The 11,344-nt window shown below is 39.4% G+C and overlaps 1 protein-coding gene, 1 long non-coding RNA gene and 1 other non-coding gene across 6 annotated transcripts in view; 1 reads left to right on the top strand and 2 right to left on the bottom strand.

Moving 5' to 3' along the window:
- The window catches only part of LOC107853935 (uncharacterized membrane protein At1g16860), a 22,061-nt gene extending 14,516 nt beyond the window's left edge, over positions 1–7,545 (top strand). For all 4 annotated transcript variants that reach the window (XM_016698917.2, XM_016698918.2, XM_016698920.2 and 1 more), the window contains 2 exons: positions 5,667–5,878; positions 7,013–7,545. In XM_016698917.2, coding sequence (XP_016554403.2) covers positions 5,667–5,878; positions 7,013–7,205 — 405 coding nt within the window. In that variant the 3' untranslated portion in view covers positions 7,206–7,545. The remainder of the gene's footprint in view (positions 1–5,666; positions 5,879–7,012) is intronic.
- On the bottom strand, positions 2,050–2,121 carry TRNAN-GUU. Its single transcript has one exon. It is a non-coding gene; the product is annotated as a tRNA-Asn (tRNA).
- Positions 7,520–10,377, bottom strand: LOC124896571. The gene is made up of 2 exons (XR_007052954.1): positions 9,722–10,377; positions 7,520–9,651 (listed from the first exon to the last, which is right to left on the bottom strand). It is a non-coding gene; the product is annotated as an uncharacterized LOC124896571 (long non-coding RNA).
- Positions 10,378–11,344: the final 967 nt, after the last annotated feature.

The following is an 11,344-nucleotide window of genomic DNA, read 5'->3' as shown; positions in this document are numbered from 1 at the left end:
CTAAGCTAATCACAACATCACTAGATAAAGGAGTGAGATCCAAAAGGGTGAGGGGGTTAAAACCATAGACATATTCAAAGGGAGTCATGCTAATTGTCAGAGTGAATAACACGATTATTAGTAAATTTGACTAAAGGTAGGTGGTTCTCCCAAGAGGCCATTTTTCCTTTTAACTAAGGTGCGTAACATAGAACCCAAGCCTCTATTTACCAGCTTCGTTTTCCCATTAGTTTGTGGGTGGCAAGACGTTGAGAAAGCAATTTGGTGCCAAGCCTACCTCACAATGACGTCCAAAATTGACTAAGGAACTTGGAGTCCCTATCACTCACAATGGTCCGAAGAAGTTCGTGCATTTTGACAACATGCTCAATAAATAAAGAAGCTAGATTTGGAGCATCATCACTTCTATGACGCGGAATGAAATGGGCCATCTTAGAAAATCGATCAACCACAACAAAGATACTATCTTTAGCCCTTCTCGTCCTAGGCAAACCCAAAACAAAGTCTATAGAGATACCAAGCCATGGGTGTTGGGGGTGGATAGTGGGATATATAATCCTTGAGGGAGAAGTTAGGATTTCGCACTTCGACAATCCATACATTGACAACAAATTCTAGTAATATCTTGACGCATCTTGGGCCAATAGAATTGTTTTTCTAGGATTTCAAGGGTCTTGTCAATTCCAAAGTGATCCATCATACCACCATTATGTGCCTCTCTTACAAACAACTCTCTCCATGAGCTAGATGGCACTCACAAGCTCTTTCCTTTAAACAAGAAACCATCTAACTTGGAATAGGATATAGAAGTTCTAATCCCTGATCCATCTTTCCCTATTCGATTATTCTTAATCTTTGAAATTGGAGCAAACGTGGGGTCCTCGCGATACGATGTCTTCAAGCATTCAAAACCAAAACCAATTGGTTTGGAAGACAAAGTGGCATTCAAAACATGCTTTCGGGACAAGGCATCGACTACGACATTTTCCTTCCGCTTTTTATATTGGATTACATAAGGGAAAGTTTCTAGGAATTCAATCTACTTGGCATGTCGCTTGTTCAACTTGTCTTGGTCCCTAAGGTGTTTCAAAGATTCATGGTCGGTTCGAATCACAAATTCTTTAGTCCACAAGTAGTGTTGCCAATTGCCCAAAGCTCTAATCGAGGCATACAACTCAAGATCATACGTGGAGTAGTTCAAGGTTGTCTTTAAGTTTTTCGCTAAAGTATGCAATGGGTTTTTGGTCTTACATTAAGACGGTCCCAATGCCTACTTTGCTAGCATCACATGCCACTTCAAACACTTTTCCAAAGTTGGACATTGCAACAAAGGAGCGGAAAGCATTGTTTTCAAAGTTTCAAACACCTTTGTATGCTCTTCACCCCACTTAAAAGCTTATCCTTTCGGATTACCTCAGTCAACCAGTCGGCTATAATGTTAAACCCTTTGACAAACCTTCTATAAAGACTAGCCAATCCATGAAAACTTCTCACATCACCAATGGATTGCGGAGTTGGCCAATTTCGTATAGCGTCTATTTTGGATTCATCCACTTCAACACCCCGGGAGCTCACAATAAAATCAAAGAAAACAACTTCATTCACACAAAAGGAACATTTTTCAAGATTAACAAATAGTTGTTCCCTTTTAAGCACTTCAAAAACACACCTCAAGTGTTGAGCATGATCATCTATGGACTTGCTATAAACTAAGATATCATCAAAGTACACGACCACAAATTTTCCTGTGAACGGTTTCATCACATGATTCATTAACTGCATGAAGGTACTAGGAGCATTGGTGAGCCCAAATGACATAACCATCTATTCGTAGAAACCAAATTTGGTCTTGAAGGCAGTTTTGCATTACTTATAGCTTCCTTGTTCGTAGACAAAGCGGTCGGAATTATCTTTCATTCCAAGGCATAACTTGTATCTATACGATGAGATAGAATGCAATAGAAACAAAGACATGGAACGGGTTACCTACTGTTAACGAGCAAAGCGAGCCCTTTTATTCTGAATTCTTTAATTCAGAATCAATCAAATCTCCCTAAGTAGGATTCGAACCTACGACCAATCGGTTAACAGCCGACCGTTCTACCACTGAGCTACTGAGGAACAACAAGAGATTCGATCTCATAGAGTTCAATTCCTGTTCCCAACCCATGACCAATATGAGCTCGAAGCTTCCTTCGTAACTCCCAGAATTTCTTCGTAGTGGCTCCCTTACCTGCCTCATTTCAGAGGGAACCTCAAAGTGGCTCTATTTCATTATATTCCATCCATATCCCAATTCCATTCATTTAATGTCCATTCATCATCAGGATTCATCCATTTGATGATATCCACTTCTAAGATCAACTTTTGAAAACACACAAGAACCATTTAATTCATCCAACATATCATCTAATCTAGGAAAAGAATGGCGATACTTTACCATTATCTTGTTGATAGATTGACAATCAACACACATGCGCCACGTCCCATCTTTCTTTGCCACCAGCAACATCTGAACCACACATGGATTCATGCTCTCTTTGATTTATCCTTTTGTGGAGGAGTTCCTCAACTTCCCGTTGGAGCTCTTTAGTGTCTGTTTTTGTTGGGCAGTTGAGAACCCAACCTGAAGTCAATTTAATGCTCAATTCCCCGAAGTGGGGGCAACCCTTATAGTAGCTCCTTTGGGAATACATCCTCAAATTCCTGCAAAACAAGAGAAATATAATGGGGAATAGGAGAAGTATAGAGGTTAGTATGAAAAACATGGGCTTGGAGGAGCATGAGTGCTTTATCCTCATGTTCCTTGAAGAGATCTTTGTTCCTAGTCAACATCACCATAGAACTCTTCCCCTTCATTCCCCTCTTCTCCTCTTATCCATTTTTCTCCTTTGTTTGGGGCCCTTCTTCCCGTTCTTTCTTACCCTTCTCTTTCAGATCTCTCATTCTTTGGTGAACCTGATTTGTTTGAGATGGTGAAAGTGGATGGTGAGTGAATTTCTGACCATTCAACTCAAAAGAATACCGATTAGTCCTTCCATCATGCTTGGTTGAATGATCATATTACCATGGCCTCCTAAGCAAGATATGACAAGCTTGCATGGGTATCACATCACAAAGCACCTCATCATGGTAATTTCCGACCTTGAATCGAATCATCACTTGTCTAGTCACCTTCAACTTCACATTCATTTAACCATTGGAGCTTGTATGGTGTGGCATGTTTGGCTGTGGGTAACTTCAAGAAATTAGCCATAGTAGCACTAGCCACATTAGCACAACTCCCACCATCAATGACACACAAGAAACTTATAATGGAATAAATTTTCCCTTTGACTATGATTATCTATTGCCTTACTGATCATTGCTCGCCTCACAACAAAGTTTGGGACCTCAAACTCTCCATTTTGAGGCCAAGCATCCTCATTATCTTCTCTACTCGCTCATTTTCTTCGGGTCCCTCTCCATCTTGTGCTTTTTCATCATTCTCATCTTTTAGCCCCACCTCTTCTCCTAGGTAATACAACCTCCCTTCTCGAAGGATCACAGTTCTCCGATTGGGACATTCACTTGCTTTATGTCCCCACCTTTGACATCTAAAACATTGAAAATCTTTAGGATTGGGCGTTGGATATTTGTTACCTTCAATTTTTAGTGGATACTTTGGAGTAGTCTTCTCCACAGGTTTTTTGTCGTAGGACTTGTTGATGTCCTTGCCTTTTCTCCACCCGATTGATAGTTAAGCTGCCTCTTTGTTCTTACTCCATGGATTAGTGGATGAGTGTCCTTTGAATTTGAAAGATGCCCTCTCTTTGATGTCCCTCTCAACCTCTAAAGGCACTTGAAAGATGAATTCGAGGGTGGGAAAACCTATGACAAGTTATGCACGAGGCAATCTCCTTGTTGAACCCAACCTTGAATCGGATGATGGCATGCTCTATGTTCTCATGATACTCAAGCTTCGAGATCAATTGCTGAAATTCATCATGGTAGGCTGTCACATCCTTGCTCCCTTGCCTCAGATTGTACAATTTGGCAAGTAACTCATGCCTATATCATTTCGAAACATACTTCTCTCTCATGAGGCCTTTCAAAGCATTCCATGGTGGTGGTTGTCCCTCGTCTAACACATTCCTAAACCTTTTGGCATAGTCCCACCATGTGATGGCAAATCCCTTGAATTGAGCCGACGTTGGTTAGATCATTGACTTGGGAAGATCCTATCACAAGCGGACCCCATGCTAGATAAGCTTCGAGATCACTCTCTCCCTTGAAAGTTGGAATTTTGATTGAGTTGATCCAACATCTCGATCTCTATTGCCATGTTGGTGCTCATTATGGTTCCTTTGATCATCACCTTGGGTCGATTTCCCAAGTTTACTCTCCCATAAGTCACCAAACCAAATCTTCCTCCTCGACCTCTATGACCTCCTTGACCCATCGGTCTATCCCTTATGTTCTCCACCTATACATCCGCTTCATCATATGCTCCAAACTCTCCTTAAGGTTCCTCCTTTCCTTCTTCGACTTGGATGGGTTGGTTGTGGTTATGGGGTACTTGGAGTGGGGAATTTTGATTTGGTGGAGGTTGGGGTATTTGGTTTTGTGTCTCACCTTGGTTGGTTTGGTTGAATTATGGTGAGTGGATGAAGGGATTTCGGTTATGTGGATAGGTAGTGGTTTGGGTAGGATCTTGTGTTGGTCTTGGTGGATTAAACATTTGGTGAAGTGTTTCCAGGGTGATGGTAGCGGAAGTGTTTTGAGCATGTCCGCAAGAAAATGTATGGAAGTTTTGACGGATGGTCTAGCTAGAGTTTGGACGGCCTTCCATGTTTAACTATCCTTCCATCCATTCTAGACACACTTTCTTGTAGGGAGGTTATGTGTCCTTCCATGGATTCCATTCTCCGACTTACGGATTCAATGGCCGCTAAGATTGCATTTGGGGTATTGTTACCCATAACTTGTGATGTTTCATCTTCCGGGGCCATTGTACCTAAGAAGAAAAGACACTAACAAAAACAACAAACATGTTAGCGTTGGAGAAATAACCTTACAACTCTACAAACCTTTGTATGCCTCACACTTGGGTTGCAAATGTTGAAGGATGGCTTATACTCCGGGTGGTAGTGAAGGTGTCAATTGCTACTCTTGATCGGATTGGATTCTTGTTTGAAAGACACAGGTGAGCTCGCAGGTCCCACCGGTGGGCTTTTTAGCCCCGTCTCGCACTCCTTTGACCCCTCCAAGGTTCCTTGATCCATGGTTGATGCAACCCCCAACACATAACACTCATTTGATGGTGATGGGATGTCTTCAAGCACCTCTCATTTCATGAAAACTCCTTGGAGCACTTGAAGTTCCCGAGCTTGGCTTCTAGTGAAGGGTCTTGAGCTCACCCGGATTGTATCACAAAGTGTGTCATATCAGTGAGTTCATGTCGAGATGTCAAAGAGAAGTTTGAATGCCGTCTTTGTTTTTGACACTGCTATGTGATGTCATTGTAAGTTCATTTGGACCTCCTCCCTATTTTGTTGTTTTCATCCTGTTCTTCTCTTTCCCTTCATTTTTTCCCCACATAATTTACACTTTTGTTGTTCATATATGCTGTCTAATTCATTGAAATAATTCTTGCAGAAAACTGAAGTCCTCTTTTGTCTTTGCAGCGACATGTCTCTGATTTTTATATCTCTGATTTCCAGTCTGGATTAAGGGCTTTGGTCAAAACTGGCTATGGTGCAAGAGTAACCCCTTATGTCGAAGAGTCTATTGTTGTGGATATTGATCAATCAAATAGGGACATGTCACCTGAATTTGTCCGATGGCTGGCAGAGAGAAATCTATCCAGTGATGCCCTTATAATGCGATTGAAAGAAGGGTATGGTTAAACTCAACTTCAAAGAATCTTAAATATTTCTTTTGCTTGCGTTCTTTGATTAATGACAGAGAACTTAATCATTTCTAGATGCCAGTTCTACCTCTACAGTTAGACGCTGTTTGGTAGAGTGTATTAGAAAAAATAATGCATGCATCAGTTTTGTGTAATGCTATTACCTTGTTTGGTACATTTTTTAGCCTTTGTATAATTAATGTCTCTGCATTAGTTATACATTATTGTATATTGAAGTTTACTAATACCACCCCTTTCTATGTATTAATAATACAACGGATTTCAATACATGCATTAACTTTGATTAATGACAAAGGTACCCCTCAAATCCCTCTAGAAAATTTTCCATCATACTTTGCCTCTTTTTTCTGTACTTTGCCTCTTGACAGTTCTTTAATTTATGATCTTTATTTTTTCTGTGATTTGATAAGTTGTGTGTGATAGATTTCCCGCCTGATTTCATCTGCTCATATGAAGAGACTCTTTTGAGGAAACAAATTAATCAAACAACAATGGAAGTGAACCATACCTTATAAGTAGCATACAAGATAGCTTACAGGGTTATGCTTTCGCTATTGTGAAAGGAACTGCTCTAGTTGGCAGATTGAGGGTATTAGGAACTTTTGTTTCCTATGCAGATTAAAGGGTATTGGCATAAGAAGATGCATTTTGAATGATGTCCCTGTTTATTTCTTGCCGTCTCAAGAGTTAGAAGGATAATTTGCTCAAAAAAAGTGTTTTGAGTGAAACTAATCTTGGACTGTAAATACCAATGAAAATAATATAATATATAAGTAGCACAACGTGAAGTTTTATAAAATTTAACAAAACTAAAAAGTGTAGCGGGTATTTTTGTAAACAAAGATCTTTTTAAAAAAAAGTATACGAGATATTATTTTTATTATATCAAATCAAACAATGTATAAAAAATAAAGTTAGAATGCAAGCATAACTAATACCAACATTATTAATACACCCTATTCAACATTATTCTTGTACATTCTATGAGACGACTCCTTAGTAACTTGTAGAATTATTGGTGAATGTATTTATTAGTTTTTTTCATCCCTGCCATGCATGTTGTTCTCAGTTTGGCTTTTCCTCTCACACATCTTTGTTCAGGTATATAAAAGAAGGGAGCACTGTCAGTGTAATGGGAGTTGTCCAACGGAACGATAATGTTCTGATGATTGTTCCTCCTGAAGAACCATTTTCAACAGGATGTCAGTGGACTAAATGCATTCTTCCAGCCAGTCTGGAGGGCATCATTTTGAGGTGTGAGGACAGTTCAAAGATTGATGTCATTCCAGTGTAGCACTTAAAACACTGCTGTTTTTGTTTTAAATATGTTGGAGAACCTCTTCCAATGTCAACAAGAATGGCATCTTCACTCAGTTAACCAGATGTATAGTTGGTCGATTTGATTCGATTTGTTTTTTATTTTATTTCTATTCTTCCTGTAATGGTGTTTGGTGTCGTCAAGTGTGTAGAGACACCATGTTGATTACTGAGGATTTTTGACAGAGTTCTTTATCACTAGAAAGTCGGATACTTTTGTTGATGTTGGGTGCTATACGAACCATTAAGGCCCATCAGATACAAGATATGTTTATTTGGTATTAGTTATTCTTTTGTGGCCACTTAGCCACTCTCAAGGTTGTTCCTCCAAATGAGCCCCCACTGTTCTGCCATTGCCTCCTGACTTTGCTTGTTGGTAGTCTTGAAAGTCGGACGATGAAAAAGTGCAACTACTGCAAAGGAAATACAAAGAATGTACTCTAAATCTATGAACTGGTAAGCTAGCTCTATGATGGCTCATGTAACTTGTTTAGTTTTCTTCTAAAACTTGGCATGCCCATCTTATCTAGCTGAAAATATCCTGCTACTTCGGGGGGAAGTTGACAACAATGGAAATAATGATGAAGCTGGTCTGACTGATGACTCATTTTGGATAAGGCATCAACCACAAAATTGGCTTCCCTGTAAACATGTCTGCAAATGCACAAAGGGAATTGTGATATGAGCCTTAGCAAAGATTCAACAAGAGTTTGCAGCTACCATGGAACTGGTATTTGCTTGCTGATCCATCTGACCAAGAGCTCATAATACACCTCCAATATAACCTGATGTATGTTATTCCCCAGACACCAAGAACCTGATGTATGTTATTCCCCAGACACCAAGAAAGTCCCCAGATAGCAGCCTCCACTTCTGCTTGATTATTGGTCCCCTGGCCCGAAGGTGTAGCATAAGCATAGATGAGGTCTCCATTGTGATCTCTAATGATTCCCCCTGCTACAATCTTCCCACCATAATTAAGTTTAACCATATTAGATGGTGGTTTGGACAGTACACAGGTGTTACTTTTGTCTCTTGTCTGCATTTTTCAACATATGTCATCAGGTTGAACCATCCAATAGGCCAAGGGATGTATGAAAAAACAGTATGTAATAAGTAAGATATGTCTTTGTAAATGAGGAATTTAACTCTGGCCAGTTGAGGCTGTTTTCCACCATACTTGACAGCACACCTATTTTTCCACCGGTTCCAATAGATAATAATGGGAAGAGCCTGCATGACCAACTTATGAGCATTATTAGTTGCCGTAGAATTCCACCACTCGAACAAGAAGTTTCTGAGGGAACTTGTGTCATGAATCAATCCTAGAGATGCAGAGAAATAGTGCCAGATGTGTCTAGTAAATGGTCCATCAAAAAATGTATGTGGGATGGTGTTCCAGCCAGAAGTAGAACAACAACCACAAGTAGCAGGGGCAATGCCAAATTGGTTGAGTCTTTCATTTGTAGGTAGTTTCCTTCTTAGGACTCCCCAACACAGAAATGAGCATTTGAATGGGATCAATCTATGCCAGGTGTGAGTATTCATCATGGTTTTGTCTTTATGCCCTCTACTAATTCCCCAGGCAGAGGTGCAACAAATTCACCACTTGTAGTTAGAGTCCAGATTGGGGAGTCTGAACCCCTTCTTGGAAATGGAATTCAACTTTGAGAATACTTTGTAGCAGCTGTGGGGGAAGGGTTGTAGTTAGTTTCTGCACATTCCATGTACTCTCAATTATGAAAGCTGCAACCTTAGCATTGTTTGATCTAACTCCATCAACTTTGTACTTGTGTAAAGGTCCCAATCCTGACCAATTATCCCATCAAAAGAGGCATGTACCAGATTTGATTCTCCATAATATAGTTCAGCTTCCTCTTTGTTTCTTATCATGGCCTTTCATATCATTGACTGCCCACTGAAACCTTTTCTGGCCACAACATTAACCCTCTGACAGTATTTAGCAAGCAAGAAATTGCCCCACAGAGTGTCCCTAGTTCTGAAGATCCACCACTATTTCAATTGCATAGTTTTACATGTATCAACAATGTACCTGATACCAATTCCTTCCTCATTAGTAGGAAAACAAAGATTTCTCCAAGATGCCCAGTGATATTTTCTCTTAGTGTCTTCCATCCCTAGAAGAAATCAACAAACAGACACACAAGGTGTTTTAGAATAGTCTTGGGAGGACTACATGCTTAAAAGATATGAATGAGAATTGATTGTAGAACATGTTTCACCAAGATAGCTTTACCACCATAACTAAGCAATCCGGAATGCCAATCTGTTATCTTGGAAGCAACTTTACTGACTAACCCAACATAATGACTGATCCTTTGTCTGCCAATATAGATTGGGCATCCAAGGTATGTGATAGGGCTGTGTTTCTGCTGAAGCCAGTTCATCTTTAACCCTTGAGACTGTGGAGGGAAAAGATTGATTTAGTAGCAGAAAGTAACTTTTATCCTTGTTAATTAGTTGGCCAGATACCTCTTCATAAGATGCCAGAGTCTTCATTATCAATCTCAGAGTTTGCCTCTTTCCAATAGTGAATATGATTATGTCATCAGCAAAGCTGAGATGATTAATTTGAGGACCTTGCCATACCATGTGAAAACCATAGTATTGAGGATGCTGATATAAACTGTTAAGAGCTCTTGACAAAACTTCATCCCCAAGAATGAACAAAGCAGGGGAGAGAGGGTCACCTTGCTTTAGTCCTCTGGTAGAATGAAAGAAGCCATATCTGGTACCATTCATAATAAGGGTGTCAAATGGGCCGATTTGATCCAGTCCAAATCGGCCCAGCCTGACCCATCACACCAACCCAGCCCAATCAGCCCCCGGGCTATAAGCAACCGAGTCCCGGGCTAGGTTATTTTTTTTGGGCCCGGTTAACCCGGCTCAGACCAAAATCGGTTCAGGCTCGCCGGTTAACCGACCTGGATAAGATTTATTTATTTTTTAAAAAAAAATTAGATTTTTTGGAAAATGGCCATTGGGCCATTATAGCCGTTAGGCCCAACAGTCATATAGCCGTTGGGAGCCTAAAATGGCTATAATGCTTTTTTTATTAATTTTTTTTAATTAAATTATTTTTTTAAACACAAAAAAATTCCTATAAATACTCTACACTTTCAAATCATTTTCCACAATTTTTTATTCTCTCAAATCTCAATTCTCAATTCTCAATTCTCAAATATTCTATATATTTCGTAAAGTGCTCACTTTAATTTTTTAATTTTGCGATTACAAAGTACGAGTGGAAGTTTCTAAAGTCGCAACCTTCGAATACTTTCAAAATTTGGTATTGTCGTTCCATCTCTTACGTTTAATTTTTAATTAGTGTATTAATTAATGAATATTTAATTTTATTATATTTGTGTATTTTGAATATTTTTAGTTTAATTTATATTATGGATAAATTAAGAAACCTCGCCACTAAACGTGTTAAATTTTTTTGTCCCGGAAGTAGTAGTGGTAATAGAAAAAGAATTACTAGCGGTAGAGGTACTTCAAGTAGTAGATATACCCGTGGACCTCCGGCACCGCTTAGTCAACCTTTTGAGGAAGAAGTAGGTGTACCTTTAGGTGTAGGTGTCCACGATATGGATTATGTAGAAGCTTAGGAAAATTATGGTATAGAAAAAGAAAATAAAGTAGATGCAGTTAATTTAGACGAAGATGATGAAAATATTGGTGAGACACCCGCAGTAGGAAATACTAACGTTAGATCTGAATCGGTTAATCTCCCTCCTCGTCCTCCCCGTGCCCCAAGAGCTCATAAATCAACTAGTATTACATGATAATTTTTTGACCGTATATCAGATATTGAGGTGTAATGCAATATTTGTCAACAGATATATAAGCATAAAAAAGGAGGCAATCAAGGGGTACAGGTACGTTAATGAGATATATAAGTAATAATCATGAGAGAGAGTTAAATATTACACGAGGTAGTGCAGATGTTGGTGGTCCAACGCAAACTAAAATGGACCCAGCAGCCGATCAGGTAATGAAGGAGTATAATAAATTGAGGGACTGGGAAGAAATAGCTAAAATGGTAGCTGTGGGTTGTTTTTCTTTTAGTTTTCCTTCTTCTGATGCCTTTAT

The sequence above is a fragment of the Capsicum annuum genome, chromosome 3, assembly GCF_002878395.1.
Source record: "Capsicum annuum cultivar UCD-10X-F1 chromosome 3, UCD10Xv1.1, whole genome shotgun sequence".
NCBI classification, from domain to species: Eukaryota; Viridiplantae; Streptophyta; class Magnoliopsida; order Solanales; family Solanaceae; genus Capsicum; species Capsicum annuum.
The sequence above is the reverse complement of the archived record's forward strand: the minus strand, read 5'-3'. Positions and strand labels throughout refer to the sequence as shown.